Source organism: Ptychodera flava, chromosome 19 (genome assembly GCF_041260155.1).
Source record: "Ptychodera flava strain L36383 chromosome 19, AS_Pfla_20210202, whole genome shotgun sequence".
In the NCBI taxonomy this organism is placed as follows: Eukaryota; Metazoa; Hemichordata; class Enteropneusta; family Ptychoderidae; genus Ptychodera; species Ptychodera flava.
The window spans coordinates 25160327-25175786 of NC_091946.1; the positions used below are offsets into that span (position 1 = coordinate 25160327).

At 39.8% G+C, this 15460-nt stretch overlaps 1 protein-coding gene across 1 annotated transcript in view; it reads right to left on the reverse strand.

Annotated features, from left to right (window-relative positions):
- Positions 1-569: 569 nt before the first annotated feature.
- The window catches only part of LOC139119054 (uncharacterized), a 29014-nt gene continuing 14123 nt past the window's right edge, over positions 570-15460 (reverse strand). The window contains exons 4-7 of the mRNA XM_070682671.1: positions 4894-5055; positions 4415-4621; positions 3556-3846; positions 570-3203 (exon numbers count right to left, since the gene is read on the reverse strand). Coding sequence (XP_070538772.1) covers positions 3082-3203; positions 3556-3846; positions 4415-4621; positions 4894-5055 — 782 coding nt within the window. The 3' untranslated portion in view covers positions 570-3081. The remainder of the gene's footprint in view (positions 3204-3555; positions 3847-4414; positions 4622-4893; positions 5056-15460) is intronic.

Consider the following 15460-nt stretch of genomic DNA (forward strand, 5'->3'; position numbering starts at 1 on the left):
GTTTCATCAATTTGGCCAATTCTTTGCTGTTTTACATACTCAGAACAGCACTGTATTCGGAAATTAAATTTGTCTACTAACTCCAATTAAGTTCCTGGCCTTCTGGTTAATGGTCGAATCTTCAAATGAAATATAGGTACGGATTTTTCGAGAATGTTACATCGCCAAAATAGAAAGGTCAAAAAGGGTCAATTCTGAACTGCATTGCAACTTTGAGATGAATTTGGTCATTTTGGCATTTCAATAAATCAGTCTATATACATGTAAGACTAATTAAATGCAAATACAACATTATGAAAGTTTGCGTTGTCACTGAACACAACAATCAGTCCATGAATAGAATGCGAGTGTCGACATTGACGATGAGTCAACTTGCTATGTGTTATGGACTACCAGATCCCTCCACTTCCAGCAAGTGGTCGACTGACAAGATTGATTTCAGGGTGTCATTGTCAAAATGTGCATAGAACAAGTTATAATGACGGGAGAGTGTGTCGCTGAGCACTTCGCAAGTTTTGCCAACATATATATGGACAAGACGAGCACAAATTCACCAGAACTGTGATATCTTACCTGTGAGTTTGAGACCGAAGATTTTACTCATTGTAACAAAGTTTGTATAATATTCTGCTCTGATTGAAAAATCATTCAATCGTCCGCCATGATGTTTGGTTGTTTACATGCCTGTCCTGATAAACCTTCTTCAACCTTAGCAATATGAACACACCTACGTTTATATGGCAAGCTGCACTATATTATGCACTTCATGGAAGATTTATTATCTTTGAAATATCGCCGCTCGGGGCTTTCCCCACGCCATTTCTTTCTCTATATTCTCGCGAGACACCTGTTGCGAACGCGAGTGTGGCATCATTGGGTATGGGCGCAAAGGAGTGATAGATATTGGAACGCATCTCACGATATCACATTCACATTTGTCGGTGAATATCAATTTTAACGACGGCTATATCGTGATCTTGAGCATCATGAGCATTATGTTGCCATTGTAATTGAAAGACATGACATCATGACCAAAATTACGCCATCCCGTACGAGCCGTCCACGAAAGCAATAATTGATTGAACGACACAGTTCGCAGTCTGAAATATGACATTTTAAAATATCACTTGAAATGGAATCTGCTACAGCGACTAAAAGTGATTGACAGACAAATGAGTCGTCTTAGAATACAACATACGCATGTAAAGCTGATTACACATATTATTAGTAAAAATTAATCGGCATATTTGTTAAGAAATTATTTGATAACTCATCGGAAATCTGTCATGCAGATGTTTCTTCAACCTTTGAACTCTGGGCCTTTCCTTCGTGACTGTTTACTAATCTAAACTATAAACTTTTAACTATATACGTTAAATTCGATTCTTAACATATGAACTTTCTAGCTGTAGGTTGCTGAATAACGTTATAATTTACTTTAAAAACAAAATATCGTGTACTACAAACAGTTCGTTAATCCTGACGAGTACATAACGTGACTGGTTTTATGGCCGAAAGTAATACAGCTTGTTTGGTTGTTTTATGTGTTCTATAAGAGTAAGTCCCTTTTGTAGAGTATTTAGTGTCAACTTTTCATAGTATTGCAGCTCTGATCGCATTGCAAATCAAAACCCAATTGTCGTATTTTTTGGGGGAACATGTACAAAGTTGGTTATGGCCTACCAATACACTGCATAGAGAATAGTATCACAAGGAAACATATCAGGGAAATGAACATTTCATGTATATGTAAAGAGTGCATGACGAATGATTTAGAAAAAATAAGCTATTGAGAAATCAGCTATGCAAAAATCAACACATCTAAGGAAACATGCTATTTTATATATTACTGCATGAAATAATCTTGGCATCACCAGTATTGCGTGAAGGTAGTATGCACCTAGAAAGTGAAAGACTTAAACTTTCGCTAAAACTTTCCCCAAGGAATACTTCAACCATTGTCTTTCAAAATCAAGAATAAAATTCGGGGGTCACCGTGCAAATTTTAGTACTACAGAAACAAATTATACAAAATTTACTGATATTTGAAATTCAACATGGCCGCCACCCCTGTGATAACTCTATGGAGAAAAACGAAATTTTCGATTTTCGGAAAACTAGGTTTACAAGTGGTAGATCAGAAAAAAGTTGAAAAAGTTTGAGAGTCCGAATATCTGTCAACTATATAAAATACAAAATACACAAAAACATGTCTTGACATCAATAATGGATCTTAATCAGCGAAGTATCATTTTTTTGTCTTATAATTTGACAATAAGGTATCTCACAGAATAGAATATGTAAATTAACGCAATAGGAACTTATTTGGGATAATTGGATGGTGAAGTAAAGTCTTTTTAACCTGCTAATGTAAGCTCACCTGCTTTTCTGTTTAAGTTACACACTTGTTATTATGAGTAATTTGTTACATTGCAACATTCAGCTGTACGGCACCTAACACTTTTGAGAAATTTGAAAAATAAGAAGATCCAATTGTCCCAAATTAGTTCCGATTTTGTTAAAATTATAAAGCAATGTAAATGGATCCTGTTCGTCCATTCTTGATTTGTACCAGCCAGACAACAAGTAATTATTTACACATGAATTAGCATAAACAGGTTAAGTTGTAAAAAATTAAAGGACAAAGAAGTCTGTAGACCTGCTTTTTATTGCACTGTGCAGTAATGGAATGATGGGACACGCCAGATACTAAGCATATCGTGTTATTCTGTGCACATTTTAGGTAGGACAGGCTTCAAAAGTAAGAGACTTAAATTTTTGCACATTTTTTCCGCAACTAGGCAACTTTAAACTATCCGCTTTTGAAATCAAGAATAAATAATCAGTGGTCATCGCGTAGATTTTACAACTAAAAGAAACAAACATAAATTTAAGATAACCATTTTGCCTTAAAATGCACTGCGCGAGACAATTGCAATAAACACGAAAGTCACACCAAGTCAGAAAAAATGGCAATACCAATATTGCATTTAAGATATGCTTTTGTGTCTCAATGCCTGGACAACTTTGAATGTCGATGACGGAATTTTCTTCAAAGCGAAGTCCGTTCTTTTTGTGTATTTATGGAATTGTCAATCCACATTCTATCCACTTCCCGTAGTATTTTCCGGTCCATGTGCTTCCAGTTCCGCCACCAATTGCCGCCAAACGAGGGCTCTCACCCCAATTGGATCGGTAGTAACCTACAAATACAAACAAACAGCAACGTCAGTACATGTAGAAATTGTTTAGAATGTAAGAAATTTCACTTCTTACCGTCTAATAGAAATTCGTCAGCCTTTGGAAGAAATTGAAATTTGTGATTGTAACAAGGTCATTTTCTTTAAATTTGTGAGTCATATCTATAAATGATATAAGCGATGTGTTTGCTTAGAATTGACTGTGTGGTTGTTTCGTAAAATCTTGAAACTCTGTATTTATTTCTCATGAACTGATCATGTATATCCGATGTATAAGCATCACTTTACCTATGTCAAAGTATATATGCTATGCTTAATGAATTGTTTAAAAAACGTCGTTCATCCCAAAACTTACCATATGTTGATGGCGAATCCCAGAAGTCATTGTCAATGTTGCTTGACTCTTCTGTACCTCCAAGGAACTCACAATGGTCCTGACCATGACCGTTGGAATCAGCCACGTTCAGGAACACGCCATCCAAATCATCGCTCAGGAAGATCTTGTACCTCTCTGACGAACACAGAATCACGCCAACATACCTTCCTACGTCATATCCGCTCAACTTGACATATTGATCACCATGGCAACTGTTGTATTTGTCATCATATAAAAAGGTCCTTCGAGTCCACGAGTCTTCGGTTACTACTATAGAAATAAAATGGTCAATGAGCTATGATAGACTGTCAAGAAAAAAAAAGAATAAAGTGTTGCTATTGTAAGTGTTGACTGCATTGCGCTTTTAACCATTGTACGTGCATCTACTTTGGCCACAGTTTCCAGTCTTGTAGTTTCAAGCACATAGAGTTAACTTACATCATCAAAGAGTGCGTGATTTTGCCGGCAGACACGTAATCAGTGTTTTGTAACAGGAGAGGTTAACTTGTACATTGTGGAACATCCAGTTTACAGTCGACTCAGTTCGGTGCATTTATACTTCAAACGATAATGTCTGCATTTTGTAAGGTGCCTACGAACACACTCGCTTGTGCATCTATATATGACGGCCAACTTTTCTAATGCATATATACCACACAGCGGAAGCCGTGTATCGATTCACAAATGACTGTGCCTATGGGTGGCAAATATGGACACCACATTCCATTGTACTCTCTCTCTCTCTCTCTCTCTCTCTCTCTCTCTCTCTCTCTCTCTCTCTCTCTCTCTCTCTCATTCATTTCGATATAAATCCACTTCTACTCAGTATTTGTCTTACTTGGACTGTCATAATTGTCATCATCGCCACCTTCACCATCATCGTCTGGGGACCGATCTTTGGCACAAGTACAGTTCCTAGCAATGATACGTAATCCTGACGGTCGACAATGAGGGCAGCAAACATCCAAACCGTTTATACCGCCAACCCAACGTCTATCACACTGGTTGCACATATCGCCACTCCAGCAAACCTCATATTCCGGTTCTGTGGAAAAGATACAAGGCAGTGAAACATTATCCTTGATAATGTCTGTCAACTAAAAACACACGGTCTAGAGTGTCCATAGGAAATATTTCGTGATCAGTATAGAAAAAAACTGAAACCATTTGTTCCACAGAAATTTAGTTTGCTGTTATTCTTCTATCGAAACTAAAGCGACCACGTCTACTCTGCATGTCTTGCTATGTAGGGTACGCCAATAGGAATGGCCAGCAAAGTACAAGAATGACAACTGTTTGCTGGGCATGCGCACTTACCAGCAGGTACATCGGGTGCAGGATCCACACAGATGACGTCACATCCGATTTGACAGCATTTCTTCCGCCCGGGACAATCCTGATCGCCTTCACACATTTGCATGCAGTCAATAACACTAGTGCGACTACTTCCAGAGCCCGCCGGGCAGACACCGTCTTTGACTTTAAAATATTGAGAGAAAGAAACATTGTATTTTTACGATTTTAATAGCTTTAATGTCAATGTCATAATAGACAGTGGAAGACAGATCTACTGACCATGATGCCATTGACGATTTGTGTTATTTGTTGTCGATCACTTAAGAAATAAAAAGGTCAATGAACTCAATAATAGACGCGAAAGTATATAGTAAAGTCACAATAACACGATTTCAACTAATTCGGGAGAATTGGAGCTTACGATAGTCCAAATTTATCAACATTTTTCGGTTCCCTATGGCTAAATTTGGAATATACAAACTACCCATAAAAACAAGTGCATTGCAAAATAGAAAAGTAGATGAGCTAACTTGTGCTGGAAACCGAATTATCCTGTATTAGTTCCAATTGTGTTCAATGGCAAGTTTGATTGCATTGCGGTTTTACTGTAACTATTGTACGTGCATCAACTTTGGACACATTTCATGCAGTGTTGTAGTTTCAACCACATATAGAGTTAAGGGGCCCGTGGATAATTAAAACATGCGTACGGTAAACGAAACTAAGTGCGTTTGTCCTCAACCCCCCTCCCCCTCCCCCTCCTGTAAACGAAAGTTTGCAAGTGCGATAATCCAACCAAACCTCATTCTGTATCTGCATCCAATAATCGGCGATTACGTGGCTATATAATCACGCATACGCTACCGACCGCCACCCCCGCCCACCTCCCCCCCATACCCCCTCTAAAATCAATCTCTGTTCAGCTCCAACTCAACAATAACGCAATATGACATTAAACTGGTCCAATATCATGATTCAAGGTAATACATTACCAGGTCCATGGGACATTTTAGATTTACAAATTTAAGTAGGGCCATCCAACCAACAGAATGAAATGAAACAGTGTATCCAAACTGACTGTTACTTTATTTTACTCGTGCACTGATTCACTTGTGTGTCAATGCTGGTGTATCCCGCCGGTGCCGTTCTGGCCTAGTACACGTCAAACAAGCGCGTTGTATTGCAATACAGAAAACCGCGTAGCCAGATGTTGCGATAGGAAAACTTGCAGTGCCAATTTTGCGCACGCTAATCGAAATACAGCCAAACCCCCTCCCCCCTCAACACACTGTTACCGCGCGCGTGTTTTAATTATCCACGGCCCCTAACTTGTATCGTCAGAAAGTGCATACTTTTACTGGCAGACACGTGATTTGTGTTTTGTAACAGAGAGGTTAACTTGTACATTGTGGAACATCCATTTTACAACTTTGTTCCGTGCATTTACTTAAAACTATATCTGCATTTTGCAAGGTGCCTGTGATCACGGTCGCTTGTGAATCAATACACAACGGTCACTGTGGGGCCAACTTTTCTAGTGAATACCATACAGCGGCAGCCGTGTATCGATTCACTAGTGACTGTGACTATTGTTGGCAAATTTATACACCACATTTCATTGTATTCTCTCTCTCTCTCTCTCTCTCTCTCTCTCTCTCTCTCTCTCTCTCTCTCTCATTTCGATATAAATCCACTTCTACTCAGTATTTATCTTACTTGGACTATCATAAATTGTCGTCATCACCATCTTCACCATCATCGTCTGGGGACCGATCTTTGGCACAAGTACAGTTCCTAGCAATGATACGTAATCCTGACTGTTGACAATGAGGGCAGCAAACATCCAAACCGTTTATACCGCCAACCCAACGTCTGTCACACTGGTTGCACATATCGCCACTCCAGCAAACCTCATATTCCGGTTCTGTGGAAAAGATACAAGGCAGTGAAATATATTTTTTACTATAACCCAAACGGGATTCGAACCCCCACACACTCACGGCATCATCGCCTAGCTGCTAGGCCTCACACAAAACCAGTCGGCTACCGTTTCCAACCCAAAAGAGTTGGTCACAGCAACCGACTTAGATGTTACAATCCTGTGCGCGACCGAGCAACACAGTGTACATGGAGCAGACGACACACAGACACAGTACAAACACACATATAGTAATCGGTAAAAAAGCACGATGCTCTTTTTTACTGAGCTATCAGACAGACTCGGGGACAAGTAAATATCCTCCAGCAGAAACTGTCCACTCAGGTTAAAGAAATATATTTTTTACAATAAGCCAAACGGGATTCGAAACATTATCCCTGCTAATTTCTGTCAACTAAAAACACACAGTCTACAGTGTCCATAGGAAATATTTTGTGATCAGTACAGAAAAATACTTAAACCATTTTTTTCACTGAAATTTAGTTTGCTGTTATTCTACTATCAAAACTAAAACGACCACGTCTACTACGCATGTCTTGCTATGAAAGGTACGCCAATAGGGAAAGGCCAGCAAAGTACAAGAATGACAACTGTTTGCCGGGCATGCGTACTTACCAGCAGGTACATCGGGTGCAGGATCCACGCATATGACGTCACATCCGATTTGACAGCATTTCTTCCGCCCGGGACAATCCTGATCACTTTCACACACTTGCATGCAGTCAAGAACACTAGTGCGACTACTTTCAGAGCCCGCAGGGCAGACACCGTCTTTCACTTTAATAAAATATTGAGAGAAAGAGAAGTAGTAATAGAATATTCCTTATGATGATAAATAGAATTTTACAGCCCCCATTTTATTCATTTATCTAAATGGGCGAAAGGAAAATTTAACCATCCATGTAACTAAAGTGTGACCCTGACCTATATACGAACTCACGCACGCGCAGCAGTGCATTGTCCTGAACTAAGCGGGGAAATTCCCTGCTGAGTCATTCCAAATGGAACTTGCGCAATACAGTAGCTATGACTCACCCCCACTGGGCAAAACAGAACGACATTCTATTCTCTCTCTCATTTGTTAGATAGATTCTGACTGAGCCGTACCGGAGCCGGTCTGCTCTTACAAAGGCAACCCGTACCGGAACAGTTCCGAAGGTGCGGGTCTCGTTTCTGGATGTGAATTTTATCTGCTGGCTGGTCCATTTTCACTATGTTGGAGTCGTCGGAACGAGATTTTCCCCTACCGGAACCATAGGGATGTTGCGCAATACCTCTATCAGGACGTTTTCAGGCAGGGACTTTCCAGCAGGGAATTTCGCAATACCCCTACGGAACGTTTCGCAATACCGGGCTTCAGTTGCTTAGTAACTTGTGATGTCATGTTCAATGTCTGTCATTCTACAGTTTTCAGAAAATCGTTCCGATAGGTTTCTGTGGAATTTTTTCTGAACCTAACTTTCATATCCATTCAATCCATAATATCGTAGATATCGCTCCAGCGGCGGACTAAATCCTTCTTGTTTTGTATTTCTAGCGCCTGATGAAATATGTCCTGAATAAGTTCTGACTCCGGAGCCTCCTCGTTCCGAAGGGTTGCGCCTTTTTCTTGTATTTGTGTAAGCAGCTGTTTATATTGAACATAATAATGTTTATATTTCTCTCGTCTCTTTGCTACACCAGTTTTCCCTTGTATCACATCAATAACAACACCTGGTATAGGAGTTAAGGCTAACAGTACCGGAACTGTTGGAATTGCTGCTATTACAGCAGAGCTTACAAGAATTCCTTAGTAATATTAAGAGCCATATCAATTCGACCCATTAATTTATAACTTCGTCGATATGCAGCACTTGTTCTTTCTATATAGTCGGCCAATTGTTCAACGCTTTCAACAACTGAGATGTGCATTTTTACTGTATATGTAAGGGGGGATAAAAAATAGTTGTAGTAATATAGAAATACAATATGGCAGAAGGAGGAGAAGATATACCACTCCAGGATTAGTTGATGCAAATGTAAATGATGATGATGACGCTACTGCTGAAACATTCTTTATAGACGATGATAATGCCCTTGCAGAAGCTGATCCTTTCCTTGCTAGCCCAAAGGTTGATCGTTTGACTGAACTTAGAGCAGATGAAAAATTAAGAATGGTTAAAAAATTCATAAAGGAGAATAAAATTACTGATCCGGATGCACTAAATGTATTGGTTATGGAATCTGAGATTAAGGATGGAAAGCTGTATTATAAAACCTCAAGCTGTCTAAAGATAGAGGAGGTGGATTTTATAAGCTCACCACATTAATGAGAGAAAAAGGAGGACATGAATTTATGAGAGATGTATTAGGAGGTCGCTCTAGCGCAGAGCCCGAATATGTGAGTCGTACATTGTATTCTGAAGATGTGAAAAAACAATAAAATACCAGCTGAGAAGATGACACCAGAAGACATGGGCATATACAAAGATGAACTGACATTCTTACGACAAGATGCTTCTGGTAATGCAGATAAAATACAAGCTTTTGAAAATAAAATCGAACAATGGAACAATCTAAACCCAGAATATAGAGCTATTAAAGATGAATTGAGGATTGCGAATATGCGTATTAGCGACCTTAACAACGAAAAAGTCAAAATAAGGCTAGAGAAAAGAGAAGCTGAAAAACAGTTAAAGGATCCTGAAACGAGTACCCAAGGAAAAGAAAAAGCCAAGAAACTACTAGCTGAACTTATAACAAGAGAAGCTAAAGTTGACAATCGAATTGAATACGAACATGGTAAGATCAGTGAGGCACGTGAAAGACTGGCTACGACTAGGTCTCTTCGTGATGTAATTTCCGATCCAGAATTGTCACTGAGACTGAAGCTGACAGAGTTATTTAAACGAAATGGTATAACAATCGCCGCAATACTGACTGCCTTGGAATGACAATATCAACAATTGCCCTGGCTGTGACTAGAGGAGGAGCGGGAGCAGGGGGAGGAGGAGCAGGAACTGGCGGGTCTGGTTCAGGTCCGCCCAAAGTATATACAAAAGCGAAAGAAATTTAAAACATTTGGCGAATGGTTAAAAACCTTGGCCGCAAAAAGTGCTGCTGCAATACCCGGTCTAATCGGTTCCCTTGTCAGTTTTCTTTTAAAAACAGCAGGATCGGTGGTTGGATTTGTCGGAGAACAGCTATGGATATTTTTAACTGGTTTAACATTAGTAATTATAAATAAAATTATGTATTAATATATCACCCCCTACGGAATCGACATGTTTGGTGAAAAGAATATTGCAAAGTTTCTTTCTAAAAATAAAGACCTGTTTGGTTTCTCTGTCGAATTGGAATGGTGCAAACTCCGGCGGGTAAATCGACATATCCTTCGAGCAAATCCAGGTGTCCGACTCAAAGATGATAATCTATATCATAACATTTTAGCTTTCGTGAAGGAATGTCAAAAGACTAACTTCTTTAAGCGACTAGAATTCATAGCTGTATTCCAGGATACTGAGGATGACCAAGAGGCTCATCATCTCCAAGAATATTGGGTCCTTCGATGATTCGCGACACAGGCAATCGATTTATCTTTCAGGCAGACGGAAATATTTACGTAAAGATGTGATTTTCTTTTTTCTTCTAAGTCATTATATACACGAAGTGAAACTTAATTTTCTTTTTAACATGTAATTTCTTTTTTTCTTCACTACTATATACATTACACGAAAAATGGGGTACGATAGAACATTATCACCGACTTTCACCAACCGAATACCGAATGGAACGAAGTCAGAAAGAACTCATCATGTGATTGCTCATAATCCAAGTGAGGCAGATCCAGGCCAGACACTTATCATACGATGTCCGAAGTTAGAAAGCGGAGTACTCTTAGTTCCTAACACTTTCGACCTGGTTTTTGATCTCGAAGTAATGGGAGGTGGAACTACCCGTGTAGTACAAAATGTTGCAAAAAATTTGGTGGAGCGTATGAAACTCACATTTGAGGGCCAGACACTTTTCGATTTGAATAAATATAACCTTATTGAATGTTATCGCGATCTCTTCAAACATAAAAAGGAGAGAACGAACATGACACTGTATGGAATTCAGAACGAAAATCTAAGAAAATTAAGAAGCGGTTCGACCGATGCAGATGCTGCCGTCGTGGGCGATAATTTACTTTTGACACATATAAAACAAAATATGCTATTCGTCTCACTCATCCCCTCGTGACAGGTCATGGAGTTGCATATCCAAAAGCGTTAGGGAGTCATATTGAATGGGAAATTACGTTGGCACCCGCCCCCCAATTAATTGTCAGTAATAAACTGATTACAACCAATTATAAATTAAAAAACATTCAAATGGAATACGAGACAATTTCTGACCTCAATCTCGCGAGGTCAACTGCTGGTTATTACAACAACGGAAAAAGTTACCTTTACGAGCATATACATTATTTTAGAACAATCCCATTCAAAGAATCGGACACGGTTATCAATGAAAATATAAATGTACCACGACGTAGCATTAGAGGTATCGCTATACTCTTCACTAAAAATCAGAATCAGTCAGAACTGAACAGTGAACTTTTCTTTAACCCATCCATTGAATCTGTGTCTGTAATGATTGAAGGCATTGCAAATAAAGTGTACGCTCAGAAGATGATACCAAGACAATTTTGGCGAGAGGTGCGACGGTATTTTGCCGAAGATAAAGATTGGTGTGAAATTGATATAGATGAAGTCGATTATTTGAAGAATAAATTCTGTCTGTTTATCGATCTGCGTAGTTTTAAAGATATTGAGTTTCATGGAAATGGTTTAAAAGTAATGAACACAAAGGACGGAATTCAACTTGAGATCCTGAAGAAAGATACCGCGTGGGTTGGCGATGACGCTCACAATGATAATATATTTGCCCACATTTATGTTATCAGTGATGCCCAGGTCACTGTTGAAAATAGTAGATTAATGTCTTTACAATATTAACCATGACCCGTCGTCCGTCCTATCGGCCATGTTTCTGCCAACCATTCGCCCGTGTCTGGATTATATAACTGCACACGTTGATATCATTTGGCGCCATCATGATTTACTGCGCTTTTCACTACGGATTTCTCCAGCCTTTTTCCGTACAAACTGTACAAACTGTGCCGGCTCGGGCTCCTTCCCAGTTTCAAACAGATCTTTATAATCTTCAAAGTTCAAATGTTTTCTAACACAAACATCTTTCACCCCTTTATTTTTTTTCGTCTCCGAAGTTGGAGTTCGAAAAGCATACACTTTCGAGTGTATGCCGACAAAATCAAGAATAGGTTCACCATTCAACTCATCTTTAAATTTACCTATCACTTTTTATTAATCTTCGGAAAGTTGGGTCCACTCATCCCACTAGTATCATATATAGACTTCTCACCATTCTTTTCCACATCTTCCCGAACTATATAATTGAAAGTTACGTCCGGATCCGGGATCGGTCCGCACACTGTAAACAAAACTGTCAGTATCCATGTAGGCTAATCGTATTCCAGGGAACTTGACCCGAAAGTAATTGTAATGCGTCTCATACATAAGCAGCTTAGAAAGTTCCAGTACTGCGGCGCCGATGAAAACTGGTTTTACATATCTATGCTCATCCGTTTTCAGTTCCAGTAGGGCACTGTCGCAGGAATCACCATCCTCTTCGGAAGTTATGAAAGTTATATGTTTCATCTTTGGATTATACTTCTGAATCTTTTTACGGCCACTATCCGTACCGTTCCAGTCCGAAACAAATTTAAAGTCTCTGTACTTTCGAACATCTTCTATTGTCTTACCGAACATTGCATTATTCATCAGCTTATAGAAATTCTTTTCGAAATCTGTCCTCCCCTTTGTCCTCATTTTAGTGTTAAAGTCAATATATTTTGCAAGACATGGAGCTTCATCGAAAGCAAGCACCCGATAAATCTTTTTCAATCTCATTCCCATCCGAAGATAGAATTCCAGCAACTTGTAGTGTAAGACATAGGACTCTCTATCCATCACACTTGTAATCAGTCGACCGCCCTGCCTCGGAAATTCATAGTGATGCGGCGCTAATGGTAAATCCGAATGTTCTTTATGTAATTCGGCCGGATATTCTAGATCTACTTCTAGAAAACTTGGCGGAAAGGTGGCGCCAGGTCCCCAATCAAATCCTGCTCCGTCATTCTGAGCAGACCATTCTAACCATTCTTCCATCGTCATCCAATGAAGTCCGCCCGTGGGCATTGGTTGACTCATTGCCCAACCGTAGAGATTGTTTGCATCGAGATATTTTATTTCGGTCACTGGTTTCTCAGGGTCGTAACTGGCGCCGGCGTCAGCGATGGCCGGATGATTTGTCTTTAAGTAATGAATATTACACTGGCTGATGCCGCCTCGAATTCCCCTCTGTACGAAATTCATCTGCTCAGCATCTTGAATGAGCCCAAATTTATTACCCGTGTAAAGTAACATAGCATCCCATGTCAAGCCAGGCGCTGACATATAGTGGGCTGGATCTAACTTGTACGCTTCTAAACATGTGTCGCGGAAATTTTCGAATATATTTGCAAGAAGGAGAACGTCCGTCTCACAATAGAATTCCATATAATCTTTAATCGTCTTACATCCCACTTTATCCCACACCTTCAATGCATGCTCATAATCAGATTCTGAAATCCCCTCTTCCGTTAATTCGCTATAAAATTCCCCCCTCTCCGGGAGCTCACCCTCTTCTAATCGCTCGAGGGAATCTAATATTCGTATGGGAAGAAACCTTTCGCCCGCTGAATGTCCGGGTACAAAAGTGGTACTGCCGTCCACCCGTGGGTCTCCGGCACAGTCGTTGCCAACTTCGCTAGCGACCCCATCATCAACTGAGCACTATCCATAAACTTTATAGAAAAGAAACGTTTCTTTATCTCCCTCCCCCCTCCAGCGACAACAATTGAGGCGTGAAAAATAAATGTTTTCGAGAGACCCATAATTCCACCATTGCCCGTCTTAGCTATGATTTTCGGCTCTGGTCCCCCTCCGGCGTCAGCATCTATTTCATGTAATTCTTTCAAAATAAAAGAACCATCGTATCCCTTGAGGTTGTGAAAGTATATAGGAATGGTTCTCGACGGTCGACATCCCTCGCAATAAAAAGTCGTTCCGTCCCTCGCTACTCGGTATCCGGCGGGCTCTCCACATGCAATACAGTCTGGATAGTTGTAATTAGAAGGATCTTTCATAGCCACAATTTTCCAATAATACGATTTCGAATAATACTCGGCCCTTTTCTCATATCTTTTAGAAATTCTGTAACACAGGAGAGCCCCGTGAATGTTCTTTTACCATAAACAGTGGGCCGGCCCGTTCCGAAGGCGCCCAACCCCGTTCCACCATAACATACGAAAGACAAATTGGAATGTGCCGGCCAGTGCCCCGCTCAATAATTGCTTCAGTATCTGCATAGATAACGTAGGGACAGGGCACCTTCTTCTTATGCCCTTCGAATTGACATACTTCCTTAGGAAAAACTGGCTGTGCGTCGTCTGTTCCACAGTACACCTGATGTATTCTAATTCTTCTGTTGACTTAAAACCTCTTTTACAAACCGGGCAAATACACTTACTTCTGTGCTTATTCTTACGATTAGTATAGAATTAATAAGGCGATTTAACGCAGTAATTGGAACGAAGTGGCCGCCGCCGTCTTCGTCAACTATCAGTAAGATATTTGCTACTTGATCCGTTCCAACAGGGGCTCCACCACTATATAACTGTATTATACCAGATGGATCGGGATCATTTTCGTAGATCTGAAATACTTGAAGTTTGACCCTGGATTTTGCTGCTCGAAGCGCTTGAATATAGTCTTATCAGCGGGCGTGGGAAATGGTATTCCACCCCAACAGTAGTCGGCCATAATTTGTCGTACGTCTTCCAGTTTTTTTCTAGTCTGACCACATTTCTTTTCACGAAACGCGGGATCAGTTAACTTTAGACTTGCTACGACGGCGTACTGGAAGCAGTTCTCGCTACCGAAAGGAAGAATAAGATCACTCACACAATGCTTATTTTTTAACCATTCAGGTAGTTGAATCGAGCCAGCCCCGAGTAAAACTTCTACTAGAATTACTTCGAAATTAAGTATCTCCTCGAGAACGAGACCAGAACCCTCAACATTTTCAATTGTTTCAAGCATATGGTCGTAGCGATCTATTAATTGTTGTTTCACATCCGATCCTCTTGTGTATGTATCTTTTAATTTAACAGGCAATGTACGATTTTGTGTATTACCAGTTTTCGGATCCGATAATTTGACTTCCTTTCAGTATAAACTGAGTACATCTTTCGGGTCCCTTTGACCATACCTTCAATATCCACCAGCTCCCTGATATCCTTGACTCGCTTGACTTCAGGAAATTCTTTTAGTAAAACTGCTCCCTTGAATGCTGTACGTAATCGACGGGCCATAATAATCTTTATGATATATACTATGATAAAAATTTTCTTAAAAGAAAAATATTATTCTAATTCATCAAAATCCACTATAATATTTTTGGCAGCATTTATTTGTTATATATCTCGCCTAATCTTTCTAAGTCGACTAGTTCTTCCGCATCTTGAATTTCTGGTTTATTAGGCACAGCACAAAATATTAATCT